The sequence below is a fragment of the Drosophila subobscura genome, chromosome J (genome assembly GCF_008121235.1).
Source record: "Drosophila subobscura isolate 14011-0131.10 chromosome J, UCBerk_Dsub_1.0, whole genome shotgun sequence".
In the NCBI taxonomy this organism is placed as follows: domain Eukaryota; kingdom Metazoa; phylum Arthropoda; class Insecta; order Diptera; family Drosophilidae; genus Drosophila; species Drosophila subobscura.
The window spans coordinates 7,747,698-7,770,990 of NC_048532.1; the positions used below are offsets into that span (position 1 = coordinate 7,747,698).

Below are 23,293 nucleotides of genomic sequence, written 5' to 3' on the forward strand. Positions count from 1 at the left end.
GGAATTCGGAGCATTGTGTCATATTTAATACAGAAATTTTAATTAAACATAATTTGTAAGAAGTGCACGACGTGGCTGATGCCAGCGCAGATTGCTGGCATCGGATAGCCATACCCATGCCATACCTCTGCTCTCCACTGCGATTCGATTCGAATAGAGTAATTTATGGCATTTTATGGTTAGGCCATAGCTTGTCTATCATCTGTTGGAATTTCACTTTGATCTTATCGCAGCGAGTGAGAGACAGTGTCCAAGCAAATGGGTGACAAATGGATATGTTTGACTGCTCTATTTAGATGGTGTTTGCAGGAGGTGGGAAAGTGATGCCAGGAACTCACAGAAAGAAGAGCTAAGAGAACCGACACCCGTAGGGCAGTTCCTTTACTCATGCACTCCCCAGTCTCCTCTTCAGGGTCACCTTCCGTTTGCCACAGACAAACCTTTTAGACATTCCCATTCAACCCAAATTCAATTCCGTAACCGATTGCTCAGTGATTATTCAAATGATTTAACTAGTTCAATCGCATTTGACCCTCCTCGTGGGCTGCTGCTGCTGCTGCTGCTGCTGCTGCACTCCAAGTTCGAAGTTGCCGATCCCCCAACAAACTTTGGCTTCCTAAGAGGGTTCCAGCGTGGATGCTGGCAGTGAAGGAAATAATGCCCTGGAGGCACACATCGGACTCTGACTCTGACTCTGACTTCAAACTGCATTACATTTGCAGAAGACTTCGACAACAATGGGGCACTTTTATATGTAAGTAACCTCAGCAGCGTCGGCGGCATTGGGCGTTTTTATTTTTACAGATATTGTTTGGAAAATTTTCCAAATGCTCGTCGTAGGTTGTAGGCTGTCCAGTCCAGTCGCAGAGTCCATGTGGCAGTGTGGCTGTGCCCTCTCATTGTTGTGTGGAGCTGAAGCTGATGCTGGAGCTGTATTCCCTCCAATCATCGTTTTGTAGATATTCGCTTGGTGATATATTTTGGGTGAAGCGCTTCCGGCAAATCGAAGCTGGGAGTCGCCGCAGTCGCAGTCGGATTCGGATTCGGATTCCGATTCGGATTCGAGTGAAAGGTCAAGTTGTGGCCAAGAAAAGGCACAACACACAGCCCAATCCAAGGCAACAAAACTGCTGCCCAGGGAGCTGTGTGCTCTATGCTGTGTGCTGTGTGTTGTTTGTGTGTGCCATTGGTATGGGCAGATCCGATGCATCGGATTCGTGTGGCATCGAAATAAACAAATCAAAGTGAGCAAATGTTTCGGTGGTTTTCCTTCCTCCTTCCTCCTTCTTCCCCTCCCTTTGCGGTGGTATGTGCTCAATTTTCTATAACATATTTGCCATCTCGCTGCTGATCTCTGCGGAGATCTGCGAGCCTCTGACTTTCCATTTTTCCATCGAGAGCTTTGCTCTTCGCGTCGCTCATTGTTTCGTGTGTGAGAAAAACTTATCGAATCGTGGCTATCACTGGGGTTTGGGTTTGGGTTTGGGTTTGTGTTTGGGATTGGGATTGGGTCTAAAAGGAGTTCAAATCCAGCTCAGGTGACCAAGAGACCAACGAGCGGCTGACAAACCTTTGGAATTCCATTGGGGAAGATGATCTTTTGTGGCAGCGGAGAGGCAACGAGTATATGAACTCGGCATTTGACAGCCTGCAGATAAACTACTTTTGAGATCATTAATTGCTGATCGTTTTGCTGCTCCAGAGGTGCTCCAAAAACTGCCCCGAAAGTAAGTGCATGGGGAGAGCCTCCGCCTCTGTGTCTCTCTTTGGGGCATGGGAAAGCTGCTCTCTGTGGCCACAAGATCATTCAACTCCCACAGACACCCGAGCGGAGCAGCAAACAGTAACAGCCACATCCACACCCACACCCACACCCACACGGCACAAATCCATGGGCACAATCCAGCAGACATCAAACAATGATCACGAGTGCTGCCTGCTGCCTGTTTGCTTGCCGCTTGCCGCTTGCCCTGGCGGTGGCGGTGCGGGTGCGGTTTTTGTGCCAAATCTCGAGGACTTGGGCCTTCGCCTTCGCCTCTGACTGGCGTTGAATTTTTAGTACTTTTCCCCTGCCTTTTGCTGTTTTTGTGCCTGTGCCTGTGCCTGTGTTCCTTCCCCCCCTAAGGGCGTTTCGATTGAACTTGTTCCACATTTTGATTGTAATACCGTTCGAGGTGGGCAAGACAAATATGATTTTCAATTTGCGGCGATCGCTTTCACGAGATTTGCATACCATTATTATGCATTTCTCCACGGTGAACGATGGCCATTAAACACCACAGAGCCAAGCCAATCCTCTCAAGTCAAAGTTCAACTGGGTTCGGACTTCCTTTGGTTGCCAGTTTCCCCCTTAACCATTGCCATACCCATACCCAGCCCATTCCGGTGCTCATTAAACTGGAGCCTACTCCAGTTGTTGTTTAGTGGCTGTGGCCGTGGCTGTGCATCTGCCACAAATCAATATATTTATGACCCACACAACTCGCAGCAGTGTGTAGCTGTGTGTAGCTGTGTAGTGTAGCGGCTAATGAGTGCGAGAGTCCGCTCCGAATGCTCGATATACCACCCAAGATGCGGTTATTCGTAGATGCACCGCATAAATAGCCACCAAGTGTGTCGTAAAAGTCTGACGCGATCATCAAAATGTTTTGCTTTAGCAGCAGATGGAGACAGAGAGTGGGGATAGAGAGGTAACGGGGGGAGAGTGTAGTCCCAGAACAGCCCCAGTTTATCAGTCAGTCGTCGCTGATCTGCTCTTCCCTGGTGTACAAAATGCTATGCAAATTTGGTTTTTATTTACCCGCACGGCTGCCAGAACAAGTGCAAAAGTGTTCGGGTGCCTGGCCCGTTCCCAGAGCTGGAGAATCCTCCTGGCATCCCATGGACCTGTGGACCATTTCTAGAGAGTCAACTCTGGATTTTATGTGTGTGTTGGCATTTGCGAAATGCGTTCGCCTGCACATTTGAATCAATCGCTGACTCAGAAGATGTGGCTGGCTCTGCTTTGGATTCGCCTTTGGATTGGTTTTCTTTTCTTTCTGCATTTTTATGACAGAGACCGGTTGGGGATCGTCTCTGCTCAGCTCTGGGCTGTGTCGAACAGACCACCATCCAAGGCGATGCTTTTGAACTGCACTGATATCATTCGGATTTGACATTTAGCATCGCTAATTCATGCGAAATCACCCGCAGATTATGTTCATAAGCACACATTACGATTACACGTTTATTATAATTTAGGAGTTTACCCCGCCAGATGGAATTGGCATGGAGGAGGAGCAGGAGAAGGAGGACAAAAGGCTTTCACACACACTGAATCAGAGGATCCACTTAGTGCTGAGATACGAAGAACATAAGTGACCTGAAAAGCAAAGAGACTACAAATGGAATTGGCAATAGTTTTGATTGTGGGAGAAAGTAAACAGAGTAAAAGTTGCACTGACTATTGCTAGAGTGGACTTCCCCGTAGACTTCTCTCCCAAGAACTCCTTTTAGAGCATATTCCTAGTTAGCCACGATGCTATGCCAGCAGTTGAACCACACTTTGCGGTGGGTGGGAGAACTGGAACGACATCGTTTGTGGTTCGTTTCGCGTCGTTTGTGACATGCGCGCGGTTCCACCAATCACCAGCCTCTGGAGTAGAATGGATCTTCTGAAGGGAGCCCTCCGCGACTGTCGAGTGTCGTTGTCTGCGCACTAATTGAGCATTTAAATGCAACGTAATTACGTTTCTAACACCTTCATCAAGCGTCAAGCGTCAAGCGTCAACACGGCTTGGATTGCGCCTTTCCTTTGATGGCCCCTACTGCAAATTAGCATATAAATTGTCCCGTGTGAACATAAAATCAAATGACATGTGAGTTTGTCAAAAAAGTCAACGAGACTTCAAGACACAAAGAAAGCCGCTGCAAAAGCCAATGGTCTGCCAATGGTCTGCCAAAAGCTGGCGGAAGGACATGATAAGGTGGAAAAATCCACGACAAAGAAGAACATTCGATGCATTTGCTGCTGCTGTAAGGCAACTGGCAACCGTCATTAGCATAGCGAGAACGTGCAACTAATTGGAAATGGAACAGTGATCGGCATGAATGGAGCTCGGAGTGTAGTCCTCCCTCTGGGGTATGCACTGGCCCTCGATTCGAAAGGGTAAACCCCTAAATTCTGGCAACCGGCGCCAGCCAGACGTCTTTATGGCCGATCCACAGCATTGCTGTGCTGCATTTTAAATCGGCCAAAGGGCACATCAATTAATTAAGCATTATAACAGTTAGCCAAACGAACTCTGGCACTGGCACTGGCACTGGTGGGTACTGTGGGTACTGTGGGCACTGGGCACTGGACACCGACTTCGTCTCTGGCGACGTTGCCTCCTCCTCCTTTGCTCTATGAAGTGTGGGCGAGTTTTTTGACCCGACTCTTGTGGCGGGCAGGAAATGCAGCGCGTTCTGAATGCCAAGGCGTATTCCATTCCAAACCAAACGATCGTTCGCTCGCTGGTCCGACGATCGTTGCACAAATGCGCTTTGCATAACTGAGTGTTTTTTTTTTTCGTTTGTATGTTTGTTTGTGTCCAGTGGCCGAGCCAACGCCATAACGATGACGCTGGCGCTGCTGCTGCTGGTGCTGCTTTTGGGGGCGTTTGTGGCTGTTGCACTTGTTGCCCAACAGAAACCCTCAATGGCGGGGCCCTTGGCCACGCGGGAGGATTGGGTGGGACGCGCATCCGGTCAGTATTTTTATAGCGATCATTCAAATTGATAAGTGAAATCATATTTATACTCGAGTACGAGTACGAGTACGAGTAATATGCTTTCCAGGAAATAAATGTGAGGTCTTGCACTTGATGAAATTTTCTATGGGAATTATAGATCGTGCAAGAAATGCTAAAGCTATAGGAAAAACTATAGAGTGGGGATCACTTCCTCCGCAGATTCTCCAGTCTGTGTTCCGTGTGTTCTCCCTCTACTTATTATGTACGATCTCTCCTTTGGGTATTGCCAAAGTCATATTGTTTAATCTGAGCGATCAGAGTGATCTCTCACCTACTTCGTAGTAAATATGCTCTGGCGAGGCACAAGATGTTGGTCACTGAAGGAAGAACGGGGACTTTCCCGGCAGGCTGTCCATTGACTGCGTTTTTTCCCAGTTAGCTTAACTTGTGGCTAGCCGGTGGCCTGGCGATGGATTAACGAGCATTAGACGTGGATTAGGTGACCATGTTTTGCCCCAGGCAGTCAGTCAACCGATCAGCGATCCCTTTTCCTCGCTGCTTGTGTTACTTGTGCAATCTTTCGAAAATTCCAAAGCCAGGATACTCTGATCAAACAAGTCCAAAGAGAGTCTGGCAACGGATTTAATTGAGATCAGCAGAGAGTGTGTGAAAAACCGCGAAACGCTTTGGAAAATTTGTTGCATTTCCCCGCAGCAGGCGGCGGTGGCACGGTAGGCAAACCGCAAACGCAGCTTCGACTTCCGCTAGGGGGTTTTGCCAATCCCAATACCAATCCCAATCCCAGTCCGAGTCTGAGAGTAGTTTCTAATCTTAAACATGTGGGTACTAGCACTCGCATTCGTGTTCCTTTGGCTAGCCAACATTAACATATCGTTAGCGATCTCAGGCGATCTTCGAACTGGCATCTGGCATCTGGTATCTGGTGATCCGTGTGATCCGTGGGAAGTTTGTGGAACAGCACATTAAATCGGTGGAAACTCCATCAGAAGTTCGCCCAAGCAAGAGCCACAGATTTGGGCCAAAGGCTTATCAGTGGAAATTATGAATCCGTATGAACAAAATGTCATAATTGTAGCGTAATTATTATTTATGCTGTCACACTCGATTATAAATCTTGTATTTGCCAAAAGTCTTAATGTTTTCAACCCTTTTGTGTGTCTCTCTGGCTGCTGCCTCGATCATAATTCGATATTTGCATAATTTCATAATTCCAATACAATAACCAATTGTCCGATCAGTCCACTGATAAACCAACTACCACACATGCGCTCCATCCCGTTGCGAGAATCAATAAAATTGCTGGCCATATATCAAGCATTCATACATATCTGCCCAAATGCTAAGCCCATTAAACCATAGAACGAGTTTCCATTCGCAGAGAGGCAGAGAGGGCAAGGAGGAGCGCAGCCAAAAAGGGGTAAGGTAATGAAGACATTACCGAAACACACACAGAAACACACACAATTAAAAACACACAAGACATTTGTCAGATGGAACCCAACAGACAACAAATCAAAGACCGAAATACAGTAGAGGAACTTCTTCACTTCCAAATGCCCATGAGAAATTAGCGAAACAAGTTTTATTGACTTTCCTTCCTTTCCCCTCCCTCTCTCCCTCTTCCTATCCACCAAATGAATTTCTAATTTTTCGCAAATGGCAAATGATTATTTTCGTGCGGTATAGGAGAAGCATTCGATGAGCTATAAGTCGAGGTTTTGGGTAGAGGTTTCCGATTTCCAATGAAAACTCTCTAAACAAAATAACAGCCAAGAATTCCCTTTCATTTTCGAGACATTCCACAGTTCCTAAACATGTCTAGATAATAATAGATCCAAGCATTTAGTATCTGATGGAAAATTTGTTGTAAACAATAAATATTTTCCACCTTCTTTTTATATAACAAACAACAAATAATAATGGTGGCTCCTCCTGCTGCTGCCCGTCGTCATCGAAGCTATTTTTACAGCCAGTACTCGTGGATACTCGTATTCGTATTATAATGAAACTTGAATAGTCATCGAATATAATGAATACATCTCAAAACCATAGCAGCAGACTCGAACTCAAAGGCGATCCGATCCGATCCGATCCCCGATGCCCGATGCCCGATGTGTGTGATGTGATGTGATTCATTGGTTTATCTGAAGTATTATGCCCAAATCTGTGGCTTGTAAGCCATCAATTTACTAATTGTAATGTTGGCCATTCAAATATTTAACAAAATAAGATGAATTCGTGGCTTAATCTGGCGTATCTCTGTAGACGCGACCAACTTGGTGTAGGGATCGACAAAATGTACATTTTTCACACATAATTACAATAACAATAACGCTGTGGCTGGCAAAAACAAAATGATCTGGGGGTCCGTCCAGTGTTTTGGCTGCTTTGTTACCGACTAACCTAAGTCCGAGCTGTTAAATCAAAAATATGCAAATTAGTTTTGAGAGCGAACACGAGTCTAAATCCGACTCTGGGCTTGGGCCTGTGCCTGTGCCTGTGCCTCTCCGTCTGCCCATCTCTGAGGGTGATTGATATGTGCTGCTTATACAGTCATTTGGCCAAAATGATGCAATCAAATCTATGTAAATGCGAAACGAGTTGACTTCTCTGACATTTTGAGGCCTGATATCCACAACGCACGGGGCGAGCTCGCACTACCTGGCATAATTTAGTAGCTAGCTAACATTTCCGTTTGTATTTGTTTGCATCTATTTACGACTTTTGGGCAATTAAACAAAGTTGAAAAGTCAAAAAGTCAGCTCTGTTACACTCTATTTTTTATTGTGTTTTTTTAAGCGTTGCCCGTTTTTTAGCAGCCTCCTTGCACTGGGTGCTAAAAACTAGCGACCTTGACGCTGTTTTCCCTGGAAACTCATTTTTTACGCAACTCTACGCAGCAATTGACTTTTTTATATGAGGTCCTGGACAAGAACTGCGCCCTGTGCCGTGTCTCAAGGTGAAACATTTGCGAGCATGTGATGGCAACGGTCGGTTTTATCCCTTTTCCACTTAAAAAACTGTGTAAATGGGTGGATGGGTGGACTTTTGGGTTGCTCTGTTTTGGCGCGGGTTACGGGCAACTGCTGCTCGACTTTTTATGGTTACGACCCAGGCCGACCAGCCTGACTTTATGACTCCTCCTCCCGTGCCTGTGCCCGCGGCCCGTGTGCGTTGCCGGGCGTCTCGTCGCGTTTAGGTTACTTTTTTAGGCCAATTCTTGTGGCTACCTAAGCTCGCGATTTCGTTACCTAATCGCGGGATCAGCTTACCTAAGCTGCAGATTATCCTAGGATCATAATTATGATGATGCCCGGTGACCGGTGCTCGGTGTCCGCCGACGCGACACTCAACTCGTCGTCTCCAGAGTACGTACTCCCGCGGCTGGTTTTTTGTTGCCCGCTCTCTCTCTCTCTCTCTCTCTCTCTCACTCGCTCTCTCTCTCTCTCTCTGAACGACCAACGGCTGAAAGCGGCAAAAAACTTAAGCCAGGGGATTAAACCGGATTAAAGTCACATTGTCCTTATTTTTTTCGTTCTGTTTCTTTTGGTTTTTATGCCCCTCCTCTCCCTCCTTTCGGGCTAACTAATTACTCGGGGAAAATTACCCATTTGCGGAAATTCGCGAAAACGTTTTTTATATTTTTAAGAGAATTTTTCGCAAGACGCTGCTTCATTTTTTTATGGTGTGTGAGAAAAGCAGACAGCGAACCGGGCAGAGAGTCAATAAAAATGAATCGATTAGAAAAGAAGAAACAAACACGGTGGAAAGGTTCGACAGAAAGAGAGAGCGAGAGAGCTCATTCCGAGGAGGGTTCTAGATGTTTTTTGACTTTTTTGCAAGCCTTTGTTGGCACTTTTTTACATGGAAGAGCCTCCGGTTGATGCAACAGAAACTAAACTAAGGAATCTTCCAGGAATCCACGCCCTAACGATGTTTTTTACATCACAAAGTACATTTGATGTGGCCAAGACACAACCTAATATCGGCGTAGATACTCCCCAGGCTATAAATTGCTAAATTATAAAGTCAAGGATGCTCGCTTCTCCCACTCAGCGAACCCTTTCCGGGCACAATGCAGTTCCATAAAAGGGTTAAGGCGCACAAAGGAAAAGGCTTCATAAAAGGGTTAGGCTGATGTGTGCGGTGGAACAGGTAGCTCCTAACTTCCTTTTTGGCTCTCATAAAAAGAGTTAAGTGCTACCATAAGGTTCTTTTGTACTCACAAAATAGGAAATGAAGCTGCAAATTGACTTTAGTTTGTGGTCAAACATGGAACTAAAATATTATGACGAGGTTATTGGGTATTTTACATAGGGAATTGATGGAGTTAAAGCAGAGTTATAGATAAATCATAAGGGGAAGGCAATAAATTATATATTTCTATGAAAAGTGCTTGCCATGGGTTATGTCAAAGATTATTCATATGGCGGAGGTGATATTAAATCCTAGATCCAACGTATTTTCCTCCAAGTAAACCCCCCCACAGGAACCGACGGATCTTCCATGATATTTTTTATACCAAAATCGGAAAAAACCTCCTCCAACCATTTCGATTTTCAGAGCGATCGTAAAGGCCCCGCCCCATGTTAAAAATGAAGTCAATAGCACTTTGAGAGTATGAGTGAGTGCGAGAGCTACAATTCCAGACGCCCTTATAGCCATATAGCATGTGAGTGGAAGTGGAGTGTCTCTTTAATAAATAACCGAATAACGAATAATATCAGAGCAATGCAAATAGAGCTGCTCCCCACAGAGTGAGAGCGAGAGCAGTGAGAGAGAACGATTCATTCACATCTAACAGCAGAGCCCTAACAGTGGCCCAACAGCGGCTTAACATTCCACTCAATGACTGGGTCTGTGTGTGTGTGCTCTCCGGATGTTCCGCTCTCGATCTCCGCTTTGCTGTTGATGGTGGTGGTGTGGTGTGGCTCTGCAGTGGTGGTTGTTTGATCGTGATTTATCAGAGAGTGAGAGAGAAACGGGTAAACTCCGCATCAGAGTGTTTGTGTGGCTGGATGGCTGTGTGTGCGTGTACATAAGGCTGCAGAGTTTTGGGCCAGTACGGGGCGACACGACACACAGAAATGCTTCTTGCCAGAGACGGGTTTAAGCCAGAAATCAGTCGCAGCTAGTGGCCCGAAGAGTCAGTTACAGAGATACTACAGACCGAAAGAGTAGACCAGAGACCAGAGCGCGTTACGTACTGGAAGTGCCTCTCGAATATCATCGCATATCGTGTGTGTCGCAAGCGTCAAGAAATCAATCAGATCAGCGGAAAAAGACTGAACCGAATAAAAGTGACAACCAAAATTTAGGTCAGAGAAAAATCTAAAGGAAAAACTCAGTGAACAAAAAGTGGAAAAAGTGCTGCTGCGTCCACACGTGCAAATAAAAATTCATTATACAAAAAAACACCCACAAGTTTCAAAGCCAAATTAAAAATCTACAACCACCCAACACACAACAAAAAATAAAGGTAAGTTTTCCTCTTCTTTGGGAAGATCTTTTGGGAATGAGAGAGCGAGAGCCTTAGAGCGAGACACCAAGCAAAGTCAATTCACGTTCTTGTATTCCGTTTTTTTGGGTCGCGCCCGTCGGCAGAGCACATTTTTATGATCTCCTGCACTACTTTGATTTTTTACAGTTTCGCGCGAAAAACATTTCCATCTTTCCATCTCTTGTGTAGTTTTTTTTGGCACACAGAACAGAATTTTCGTATTTTCGGTTTATCTTCGTTTTTTTCTTCTTTCTTTTTGTTGACTCGCGAAATGTGTTTTTATGGCCAGACGTCAAGGTCTGGACTGCTGTTGCATTTTTTTAAGGGAAATGTAATGGAAATTGCACAGGGCCCCGTACTGCCCTGCCGCGTAATGACTTCATCTATAAAAAAAAAGAACAGTACTGAGAGGGAGGGAGGGAAAATTGCTACCTGAGTTTTATGACTGGACAGCGCGAAAAAATGAAACTCTGAAAAATGAACGCATAGTAGGGTTGCATAATCCGGCAGCTTAAGTTTTTTGCCTGTCGTAAAAAATGCCTTCGAGGATCGCAGCGTAGAATCTTTTCTGTACTATAAATGTCCTGTGCCGCTGAGAGTCAGCATCAGTTGCTTAGCAGCGTCCCAAACGAACAGATCGCAGCAGCAGCATCCTCTCTCAGAGAAGAAAAAGTGCCGAGAATTTAACGAGAAGAAAAGAGTGAAAGAGCAGATCGAACCCCTGGCAAGATGGTGTTCAATTTGGTTAGTTTTCAGAGCGGCAAACGTGCGACAACCTACTCAATGGATTACCAGTGGATTAAACCCTTACTAACGATGGATTTCTCTTTCTCTCTCTCTCTCAACTAATTACAGATGAACCAGACATGCAAAGTGTGCGGCGAGCCGGCGGCGGGCTTCCATTTTGGCGCCTTCACCTGCGAGGGCTGCAAGGTAAGTTTCTATCGAAAGAAAAAACTGAATGAAGAATGAATGAATGAGCAATGGGAATGCATAATCCCTGCTCTCTCTGCTCTTTATCGAATGCCGCAACTAACCCAATATTTTCCTCATCTTCTCTCCCATTTGCAGTCATTCTTTGGCCGATCCTACAACAACATCAGCACCATCAGCGAGTGCAAGAACGATGGCAAGTGCATCATTGACAAGAAGAACCGCACCACCTGCAAGGCGTGCCGCCTCCGCAAGTGCTACAATGTGGGCATGTCCAAGGGCGGCTCGCGGTACGGTCGCCGCTCCAACTGGTTCAAGATCCACTGCCTGCTGCAGGAGCACGAACAGGCAGCCGCTGCGGCCGGCAAGGTACAGTCCGTGGGCGGAGTCACCTCCTCGCCTGTCGGCTCCCCACACACACCTGGATTCGGGGACATGGCCGCAGCCGCCGCCCATCTGCACCACCAGCATCAGCAGCAGCAGGCCCAGGCCCAGGCCCAGCAGCAGCAGCAGCGCCACCCACACATGCCCCTCCTGGGGTATCCCAGCTACCTGGCCGAGCCCTTCGGCGCCCGCCATCCCGCCGATGCCGCCGCTGCAGCGGCCCTGCCCTTCTTCAGCATGATGGCCACCCCTCAGTCGGCCTTCCAGCTGCCCCCGCATCTGCTCTTCCCCGGCTACCATGCCAGTGCGGCGGCTGCAGCGGCCGCGGATGCCGCTTACCGCCAGGAGATGTACAAGCACCGCCAGAGCGTCGACTCGGCCGGTTCGGTGGAGTCGCAGAGCCGCTACACACCGCCCAGTGTGGCAGCAGTGCCCTCGCCCCCAGCCCGCCCACAGACCCCCATCGATGTGTGCCTGCAGGAGGAGGATGTGCAGTCCGTGCACAGCCATCACAGCCACCACAGCCACCATAGCCACCACAGCCAGACGCTGATGCATCCCATCGCCATCCGTGCCACACCCACCACCCAGCTGTCCGTGAGCCACCCCTCGTCGCACCACTCCAGCCCCATTCCCATGGCCAAGTCGCAGAGCAGCAGCCCCCTCAGCTTTGCCGCCAAAATGCAGTCCCTGTCGCCCGTCTCCGTCTGCTCGATCGGCGGTGAGACCACAGTGCACCCGCAGCAGGAGAAGCAGCAGCAGCAGGAGCAGCCGCAGCAGAAGCAGTCCGCTTCCACAGTTGCCCAGGATGGACCCATGGACCTCAGCATGAAGACGTCGCGCAGCTCCGTGCACAGCTTCAATGACAGCGATGCCTGCAGCCTGCAGGACGAGCAGGAGCAGGCGCCGCGCCGCAAGTTCTATCAGCTGGAGGCCGAGTGCAGCACCGCCAGCAGCAGCTCCATCGCCACCAACACCTCCTCGTCCTCCTCCAGCGAACACGAGGCCGTCAAGCGGCAGAAGCTGGGCGGTGGCCAGGAGGCGGTGGTGTCGTCTCCCTTTGGGGCAGCCACAGCGGCGGCACGCAGCGGCTTCGCGGTGGCCCACAATGCGGCCAGTGCGATGCGCGGCATCTTTGTGTGCGTCTAAGCGGATCGATCGTTGGAGCGGAGCGGTGGGAGGAGCCCCAGTTCCCCCTCCTCACCCCCCTCCACCCTACACCACTTGTTGTTGATTTTTTTAGTGTATTTTTTTGTTAAATGTTAATTTCATGTGCGGGCCTCACTCGCACACGAGACAGAGACAGAGAGCAACAGAGACAGAGATGGCGATAGACTGGTTTGCTGGAAAGAGATGCCCAGATAGTTGCATCGCACTCTCTCACACACACACACACACATAACACACACACACGTACTCGTACTCGAACACCTATTGAGAGCTCAAATCCAAAAATTATTTTTACAGCCAGAGAAAATGTTTCCCTTTTCCCCCAACCCAAACTCCTTGAAAAAGAAATTGTACATAATGTATCTTCATTTTGAATTGTATCCAAGAGGAAGTCTAGGATCTAAAGTATAAAAAAAGGTGAGAAAAGAAGCGAGAAAGTAAGTCCCGACCCCAACCCTCAAAATGCTATTATTGTACATAGAAATTGTCATGTCTAAGGTTCGATCTTAATTCTGTGCTAAGTATTTTATTATATTTTTATATTTGTAGTTGTAGTTGTAGTTACTATATACATACGTACATATCTATCTATATAGATTGGCTTTTAATTTTATGCATCAAAAGAAAATAATAAAAATTATTATGAAAATTTAAATTGCAAATTATTTTAATATTTATTTCTGGAATGAGCAAACATTACACAGGTAAAGTGTGAAAGGATACAAATTTGAATGTGTTTAAAGTTACTTTTCATATCAACAAACCATCATTTATTTGGAATATAATGGCAGATATAATCGTTTATCCTATAATACCAGAAATTGGGGTACTTTTGGGAAAGGAAACGGTGTGATTTTCGTTGAAAATTCAATCAAAATGATCAGTAAATAAGATTATCTCATTCAAAACTGTTCCTAGACTCATTTTCAATCTGTTTGTGAGTTAAATATCTTATAAGTTGGTTGAAAAATCAAAATAACGATCAAATTTTAGAGGAAACATATTCATCGGAATATCTAAAATTAAGATATTTTCATAGGTAAATTCCATGCACCCAAAAGAAGAGCTTTCCATGCCCCTTTTTTATTTAAAAATATATATCTAGATATGGTGTATGTTTGTCAGGTCTCTTCTGTCCATAGCTATCTATCGGATGTATCTATTTGGCTGTCAGCAGCAGAGTTTGTTCTTTGGCTACCGCACAACATTCTTAGGATCAAAGCTAATAAATTATTTTGGTATTCAGCCGCCATTCCATTCTTATATCAAAATCAGTGCTGCTCCAAACCAAATATACAATCTGATCGGGCGAGCGGTGTCTTTACTCTAAACACGGGCCAAAAACAGGGGCGGGGCCTGTCAATGGCAACACCAAAAAGCGAATGCTTTGGCATAAATTCAATCAACATTTTGCTGCAAGTCGATCGACCAACCGTCCGACCGGCCGATGCCCGATGGTCGATAATAAAACCGATATAGCAGGCCGTTAAGTGCCTGCCTTTTGTCTCTGTCTGTCCGTGTCCGTCTGTCTGTCTGTCGTGCTGCCTATTGCAATCGATGGGTGGATGGATTGCTGTAAATTATAAATGCCACAAATGTTACGCACAGATATTTGTCGTTCGGTTCGGTTCGACTCGGTGACTTCTACTATTTGATATGCTGTGGTCATGAGCATTAGGCCTATGGGTCGGATCCTATATGGCCCAAAGAGTGCGTTAGCCATCCCTGGAGCAGAGCAAGAGCACTGGCGACCGACCGACCACGTGCTGCTTCAAATAATAAACTTTATATTAACACATACAAAAGTCATACGCCTCGTTGATGGCCAGAATTTTAATCACTTAATTAGGGAGTCAGTGAGGCAGCGAGCAGCCAGAAGCAGGGCTCCACCGAACGGCCCAAAACTTTGTTTATGGCCCGACGTACCCGACTGTGCCCCGTAAAGTGAATCCAATACGGCGTTGAATGATGAATGAGACAACTCGCAGCGACACGAGAGAGCCTAGGCACAGGATTCGGTCGGTAAGTATCTTGGATGCAGAATCGGGCATTACATTACGATTATATTCACCGATTCTGACTTCTGGCCATGTCAGATTTGTTGACGCCTTAACGGATGACAATAAACCATCAAAGCAGGCCAGGGGGAGGGGTTGGGAGCTGCCACATATCATCAATATGCATAATGGAGCAGCTAGAGTGGGGGAGGCACGCAGCGCACGCCATGCCATTGTGCGTTTTGACCGCCTGACAATCACCGACCGACGATCCACATTCCAACGTGTGTGTTGTCGTCATTGTTTCTAAACTTATTTTTATAGTTTATTAAACAGTCATAGTAAATAAACAAAACAAAAAGCGACAGTCAGTCAGACACAAAATAAATAAATAAAAAAGGGTTTAGGCTCAAGAAAAGAAAAAGCCACAAAACGTACATTAAACTTTTGAAAATCAATTAAATTGGGAAAATAAATGTGAAGGATTTATGCTGAAGATGTGAACAAATTAATGATAAATAAAAGAATGTATTCATCACTCATTCTACATAATATATTCTACAATCATTTGCCTGAATTCAGAGAGAATTTTGCATGGCTTTTTGTTTGCAATTGAATTAAATGTAATAATTAAATTATTATTAAAAGGGATTCGAGCTAGTCCACACTGTGGACTCCACAGCCATAAATAAATTGAAAATAAATGATTTTCTGAGCTAAGCCCTCTAGCAATTTCTCTCCCCGCGCCTAAAAGTTCGTTCTCCAAGTCTTTGGTTTTCTTTCAGCCATAAAATGGAATAAATTATTCCGATTCCCATTAAACGCACCAGAGCTAAGCCCACATTCTAGGCTAAACAACTCTTTAAATCCGATTCCAGTGGTATATCAATATCATTCGTCAAGTCTCCATGGCCCCTCCACCTGTCTGTCTCGCTGTCGTGGCTGAAAAAGTGGTTCATTTGTCTCATCATCGCGATCGCCTCCCAATCTCTCTCCAATCAAAAAGCCATTTAGACGAAAAACGATAGACACAGAGAGAGAGAGAGAGAGAGACACGCAAAGCGGGGGGTTACAAAATAAAATCGAACCAAGAAGTATAACATTTCAAAATTTTATTGACTGTCAAAAAGGCAGGCCCAGGCCCGGGGCAGGCGCCACATCGATGGGCCCATCATGGTCGCTGGTTGTGTGTAGACAAGCGGGCTGGAGGATCATATTACGATCGATACTCATGGTGCATGGCGCCAAAGAACGCTTTCAAGATGCTTTATTGATGCTCTATCCCCCCCCATTTCCAATCTACCCAGAGGTGAGTCGTTGTCTGTGACTGGCTGGCTGTCTTGCTGTCCGTGTGTAAGTGTTTGAAAGATGCATTACTAATAGAGGAGTTCCGTAGAGCAGCTGGGAGACTGAGCCGGAGACTGAGACTGAGACAGCGTCGTCTGAGCACATCTTTAAAAATAGTTCAAGAGACGAGGCGAAGCAGCACCTGCAGCAGCAGCTTCAGTCGCCTTTTAATTATTTATCACCGTTCGCAATGCTAATGCTAATGTTCCCTCAGCTTTCAAATGAATGCATGCAAAGCATATATCGTCGTACAATACACGGACGCCTCTAGAGAGGAGAGGTAAGAACATGTTTATTAAATTAAATAAAATAATTGCAACCCCAGTGGAGTGGCTGCCAACAAATTTGCATTTTAAGAACTCTGACAATGGAATGGAAGAGGGACAATATACATAGAAATACTCGTATGTGGAAATATAATGGCAAATATTATTATTGACACATTATAATGGAAACATGTTTATGCACAAATTTGCATTAAATTTTGTTGTTGAAAAGGCAAACGTCGTCATACCCCCGAGCGTGTGTGTGTGTGTGTGTGTGTGTCCGGTAGCGGCCTTAATCACTTCTCGAGAGAGACTTCTTTATGCAGCCCCTAAAGGCAGCGGAATGGGGCGTGTTCCTAGCAAATGCCACAAATCACTGACAAATAGTCAAAACGAGTACGAGTGCGAGTGCGAGTGAGAATATCTATCTGTGTGATTGCCAGTCAGAGATCATTAAAGTTGAAGAAGCTTTGAGAATTCAGGAAGTTTTGTAGCTAGGAAAAAGGTTTCGTGGCATTCCATTCCCAATCGTTTACAGATGATACTCGTATGCATTTGTTATCCCAAGCATCCATCGGTTGATGGACAATTCCATTGTTCTTGCTTCCAGCAAGACATTAACCCACTTAAAGCTGGCCAAGAGCAAATCACACGGCACATGGCAAATACCCCGCGCACAATATCTGGGGCTCATCTTTATTGATTTTCGATTTCCACCTTTAACCCCGCTCTCCCTCCCTTTCTCTCTCTTGATCCACGTAGGCGCTTGGCTCACACGAGATCTGCAAAAACTGAAGACGCCAAAAGGGATTCCCAAAGTCAGGCTCTGCCAATTGTTGTTGTTGTTGCCGGAGTCCGTAGCTGGCGCTGGTAATTAGTGATCTGGTGCACTTGATATGCACCTTAATTTAAACATTTCGTACACACCCAGCCGGGGCACGCATTGCGGATGGATGTTCTCCTTCTCTCTGTCCATTTGAGGCCCTTTTGCCCGACGACTCGTGGAGTACGAGTCCCTGCGTTCCCCTGTGCCCGTCTCTGGTCCCTCCTCTGGTCAAGTTCTGCGTGTAGCGCATGCCGTTCGCTTGTTCTTTTGCTGGCCTTTTGTTGCGGCTCATTCCCATTGCCATTCCCATTCGGCCCCCTTCCCCTTGCCCTGCTCTTGTGCGCCGTGTTCTCGTTTAAACGTTTATTTAACTTAAACGAACTTTGCGTGTCGATTAAAGTGCTGCGATTAAGGTACGACCTGATCCGGTCTGGTCTCTGCTGCTTCTCGTATCTGTTTCGTTCATTCGGATTCATTCCTGTGTGTGTCTGACCCATCAATAAGAGGTATATGGAGTCCACCATCAGGTGGAGAAGGTTTACTTATTCCATTCAACACTCCAGACATAGCTCCAGGGTAACCTTTGGGTCCATCAATTGCCATTTCTTCATCATTTTTATTTCTTTCTTTTGCTCTGCAGAGGCGCATGCGTGTCCAGTGAACTTACAGGTCAGGCATACGCATGCCAACGATAAAGCAGCATCCTCCATGATCATCATGATCATCATCCTGAATCGTAATGACCAGAATGACCTAACCCCCAGACCCAGAGCACCACCAGACCAGACCAGACCAGACACTGTTACAGCTGCATAAATCCTTTCGTGGACTTTCTCTCTGTTGCTGTTGTGGCTGTTGCTGCTTCTGCTGCTGCATCTTTACGACAAATTTGCCCATTGTTCTGTTTTGGTTGCTTGATGATGTCCTTTTGTCTTCGTTTACGGTGTGTATTTGGCCCCCGACAGCGAATGCAGAGGAGTGGAGAGAGCGAGGACCGCACACCGCAGTCCACAATATTAATTTGTGCATCCAGCACCTCAAACATTTACGAGGACAAAACGCCTAACGAACTCCTCCAACTCCAACTCCACACAGTTCAGAACAGAACAGAGCAAAATCAACTCGATTCTGGTCTGGTCTGGACCTCTCCTTCTCTCTCTCTTGCCTGATCCTTATCGCCCAACGGCCCATGGGCCTGTATCTGGTTGCCTGATTATTGGTTGTTGTTGCTGCTGTAGCTGTTGTTGTTGGTTTTTAGTGCCTTGTCTTATCTTGTTACCCTTATTTATTTTTTGAAAACGAAATTAGATTTAAAGGCCTCACGCAGTCGCCACTGCCTGAGCCTCTCTCTCCCTCTCTCTCTCACAAGTGATTTTGATAGCTCGTAAAGAAGTCAAAAAGTCACAAATTTTTTAGTGGGAAAACCCACGATCCAACGAGATCCAGAGATCAGTAGATCGACCACCGCAGCAGGAGCTCTGATCTGAGTCCCACTCCTCCTACTCCTCCTCAGCCTCCTCATCGATGGATGGATGGATGGAGAATTTATGTTACAGCTCGTTAAATTAGTCTAATGGGGCAAAGCCAGCTGTCCAGCAGTTCGGCGGCTGAAAATCCCCTCCATCCCATGCAGCACATGTGGATGCAGCTATGTGTCGCATGTGGAAAGGTGGAAAGGGTTGACATCATTAGGACAGATCTCCGCTTCTATGTGTGGCTTGGGGTCTCTGTGCTGTGCCTGTGCTCCGATTGCAACGTGTGCGACCTTCTTCGCCGGCTGCTGCTGCATGGCCCATTCTTGCCACAGCTTCCACTTCAGGCCAGCAATCACCTGAGCTGACACTTAAAGCTTCTTCAGCAGCTCGCAACACTTATGCGAACGTTTGGCTAGCTGGCTGGCTGGCTGGCTGGCTGGTCGCTTGCTCTCTGGGTTATTGTATGGTTAACTGATATGCTTAGTGCACGTATTAACCCAAAACCCAGAGCTCGCTCCACACACTGCACTCCACACTCAATCGCTTGGGCTTCTGCAAGAGCAGTTGCTGGAGCAGTGTCACTGTCAATGTCATTTTAGTTGCCAGACCAAAGACCCAGAGCCAGACCCAGACCCAGACCGAGACCGAGACCCCAGACCCCCGAACGAAGAGCCACAGTCAGAGACTCCTCGGAGGCAGAGCCATTGGCAGGCCATGGCCATGCACTTGGCTCAAGTCTTCGCTGGGTCTTTGCCACAGCCACAGAAAAGAAGAGAAAAGATCGTGTGATCCATTACCAAACGTGCGCGATCGTTTGCGCCTGTGTTTAGTGATATTTATACTCTCAGAAAGCGGCAAGAAGGATCGTTAAGACTGTGACAGAATCCGGAGATGAATGGCAACCTCTGGGCTACCATTTCCCATTGCCATAAGAGCATTTTCTATTCGTTTTGTTGCTGCTGATTTCCCATGCCCTTTTCCTTGCTCTGAGTTTTTCGTTTATTTTCCTCGTATTTCTTCACAACTCTGCTGCATGGCACCTTCTACGTTTTTGCATTGACATTTGGTAAATATTGCCAAGGCTTTTGCATTGCACACCATTGAGGAGCTGGAGTTGGAGCTGCTGCTCTGACGTGACTCCATAACTAGTGGGGATCCATGGCCATGGCTGGTGACTTGATTTGATTTTCCATACAGAGAGTTTTTCGTGTGCGTGCCGATGCCGATGCCTCTGCCTTGCAAGCCTTCTTCCATATGCAAGCCACTCAATCAAGAGCCGCCTTTCGGTTCCAGCTTGTTTGTCTAGCGCACTTCTCTCACACCATCCATCCATCCATCCATCCATCCATCTAGCAGCCGTCGATGGTGGAATACCATGGAATACCGCGGAATGGCATGGAGTGGGAGATACCTGTTGAAAGGGAACCCTTTACACCACATAGCCATATCCATCCCACTGCATCCCTACCTACATCCATCCTCACATTCTAATTAACTGCTCTAGCTGGGCAGCACACAGAATGCAGAGCAGGGCAGGGCAGGGCAGTGGATGGATCGTTTTGTTTGCTGGCTTTTAAGTTCTTTTCGCGTCTCTTTTGACCAGTTTTATGACACTCAAAGAGTGACCGACGCGCTGGACAGCGACGCACAATGAACTCCTTTCATGGCCTTGTTAGGCGGGAGATGCCTTTGCTCTCTCCCTCTCCCTCTCCCTCTCCCTCACTCCCTCACTCCCCTTCCTGTTTGCACAACATGATCGTTTGGCCCAGAGTTCGGCTTATTAGAACGGCTCTAGAGATCTCTCTCTACCGCTCTCTGGGTGTTGCATTGTTTGCCCAAAACACATTGGAAAAAAGGACCCGATGCACCAGAGGAGCTCGTGACAAGAGCACACACACACACACACACACACACATAGAGGAAAAGAGTTTTCCCCGCTATACTTCGAGTTCTTCTGTGCATTTCACGTTAGTCACGATCATCGGCGGCCCTCACGCCCCCATCTCCGATCGATCTCTCTGGCGATCTCTCTCTCTCTGGCGGCGGCGGCGGTCAGTTGTGAGAAGAGCGAAGGGAAACCCTTTTCGGGGCGAGTATTTGACAAATGCAAACAATTTTCCATCTCCTTTTGGCTTGTTATTAGAACACTTTTCCCAAAAGGCCACTTAGGCACGAAAACCCCTCCCCCCCAACCCACCACTCCACAATCCCAACTCGATTTCCATCTGCATCGCATCTTTCATCTTCCATCTTCCATCTCTCAGATGAAGAGAGGTGGAGCGGGGGGGAGAGACCTGCCTGCCTGCCATTTCGGTTATGATGTAATATGGCTTTTTGACTTTTGTAGACATGATAAAATACAAAACGTTGCGTGGCTGTTATATTGGCTAATGGCCGCGGCCTTTTAGACCATTTGAGAGTGGATGTCAGACTCGGACTCGGACTCGGACTTGGACTCGGACACGGGACTCGGGCAGAGGTGTCAGAGAATCGACTTCAATGAATGGCCCCGCTTTTGGTGTTGTTCGGAGGCGGCGGCTGCACATCAAAAGAGTTCTTGTTCTGGTTCTCAGTCTCCTCACAAGACGTTCGCTCGTCCACGGTGCTGCGTCTTCTGTGTCTCTTTATTGACCATGGTCCAAGAGTGCATCATGTCTGTTGTGTCTGTGCATTTGTTGTTGCTGTTAGTGCTGCTTGAGATACATTGGGGCAAGTGGCTTTTACCCTGTCCCCCCCTCCCTTTGTCTTTCCACTGGCTCAAACCTTTTGCAATTGCAATTGCCATTGAACGCAGCGTAATGCCACAAGGTAAAACTCATTTGCATAATTCTAGACACAGATACTAGAAGTTGACAAACTTTGCGATACTCTACTGAAAAGGGGAGTTTGAGGTTGGGGATCAGCGGAAAAAAGGGGTTCCAAAATAGGTTTAAATGTTGAGAAAATCATAAAAATTCGTTCAAGTTATTTTACCCCAGATTCAGATACTGTAAGATCCCTAGATGCTTCCCTTTTGAGTAACCAAACTCCATGACATATTTATAGATCCCCTGCCCAGCCATAAATGACTTTTGGAGCCGCGCCCTTAGCCATATCCATTCGGTTCTTGCTGCTGCTCTGGGCCCTGTCTAGAAGTTGGCCAATCCATCATTTGGCCATCATTTGTATGCAGGGATGTGCCCCGTGACATGTGCTTTATATATAATTTAGAGTTTAAGCAAACTGCTGCCTGCCGCCTGCCGCCTGCCCCCTGCTACTGTGGCAAGTTGCTGCTGGTTCGTGCCTCGATGCGTGCCTTGGTAATGTGCCAATAAATGTGGCGGCAGCAGCGGCTCTTTCGCTGGAATCGTTTTTCGACTCATTTCCGCAATCAAGACTCAGGTCGGGGGACAGAGGGGTGTCTGGTGTCTGGGGAGGGGAGGTGCAGCATTCGGGGCATGTGTTTTGTTCGTTAAATGGCATCCTAGTTTTATGTCCAGGCCATTATCAATGGGATCACAAATATCAAAAGCATTTAAACAGGTGCAAAAATCAGTAGCCAAAGTAGTCGTCGATACTCGATATCTTTTATATCGAACACAGACAGGGAGAAAACGAACACACCCGACCCGAGATATGCCAGTTGTTGTTGTGGTTGTTGCTTCTGTTGTTGTTGTTGTTGTTGTTGTTGGCTGTGTGTCGCTTCTGTGGCCTGTGAAATGCGTGCAACGCGAGAATCGAAGCGCAGAGACATCGAAACAATGAGAAGCTGCTACCGGTGCTCCTCACTTACAAGGCAATTAAATGCCAGGCATAACAATCTTCTTTTTTTCTGTATTTTAGGGGGCTAACCCTTGAGATACTTACGCCAGAGAGCGCTTTCCAATGATCTCTCGGGAGTCCGGATGAGCTGGGGATGTGCCCGTGACACGAGAAGCGACGATAGATGGAGAGCGTTTGATAGAAATGTATGGAAATGTACTTGAAATAGTATCATCTTAAGATACGAAGCTGTTCTTTAATGCTTTGAGAGTTCTCCTAAGAGTTTTAGCTTTAGATGTGCTCGTGACACGTGCCAAGAGAGGGATTTATCATCCTTTAGGGATACTTGACTGGAATACCGGGATACCGACTGCTTGATGGAAATTAGTGATATTTTCTACTGCTTTTATCATACCTAACACCTCCCAATATTCGCATAAATATACATATATCCCAGCCTTTGCCGCAACCCTTACCCCTGCGTGACTCTTGCGCATCACCAATTCCAAATCTTTACTCCTCCTCCCCCCCTGCTCTCCTGCCGCTCTTCAGTGGCTCTTATCAAATGCCGTCTATCGGTTTCACATTGCCATTTGACAAACAAACACAAATTAAAAACGATTTAAGAAAGTAAAACGTTTTAGCTGGAGTGTGAATGGGAACACAGCCCAAGAGGCTTTGGCTTTGGATAGTTAGCTGTGGACTTGAAAGTTACCCTTCCCCCCACCCGCCACACTGCACTGCACTACACTGTCTATCCATCCAGCCCCCCGGGGCACTGCTGCCTCTCCCTGCACCCACACTTAATGTTAATTAGCCTACGGCCCAGGCGCCAGTCTACCACTACCACAACGACAGGCGACAGTTGGACAGTAGCAAAACATTTTGTTGTCGTCGCTTTGTGTACAATTAAAACGTGAT

At 46.8% G+C, this 23,293-nt stretch overlaps 1 protein-coding gene and 1 long non-coding RNA gene across 4 annotated transcripts in view; one reads left to right on the top strand and one right to left on the bottom strand.

Moving 5' to 3' along the window:
- Positions 1 to 23,293, bottom strand: part of LOC117894658 — a 136,590-nt gene that overhangs the window by 6,085 nt on the left and 107,212 nt on the right. The window lies entirely within an intron of this gene.
- Positions 10,134 to 13,302, top strand: LOC117894647 (zygotic gap protein knirps). 2 transcript variants are annotated; one of them, XM_034801820.1, is made up of 3 exons: positions 10,134 to 10,212; positions 11,089 to 11,166; positions 11,305 to 13,302. In XM_034801820.1, the coding sequence occupies exons 2-3, from the start codon at positions 11,089 to 11,091 to the stop codon at positions 12,697 to 12,699; spliced, it is 1,473 nt and encodes a 490-aa protein (XP_034657711.1). In that variant the 5' UTR covers positions 10,134 to 10,212; the 3' UTR covers positions 12,700 to 13,302. The 2 variants fall into 2 exon arrangements, with proteins under 2 accessions (XP_034657711.1, XP_034657710.1); XM_034801819.1 differs by lacking the exon at positions 10,134 to 10,212 and adding an exon at positions 10,903 to 10,977.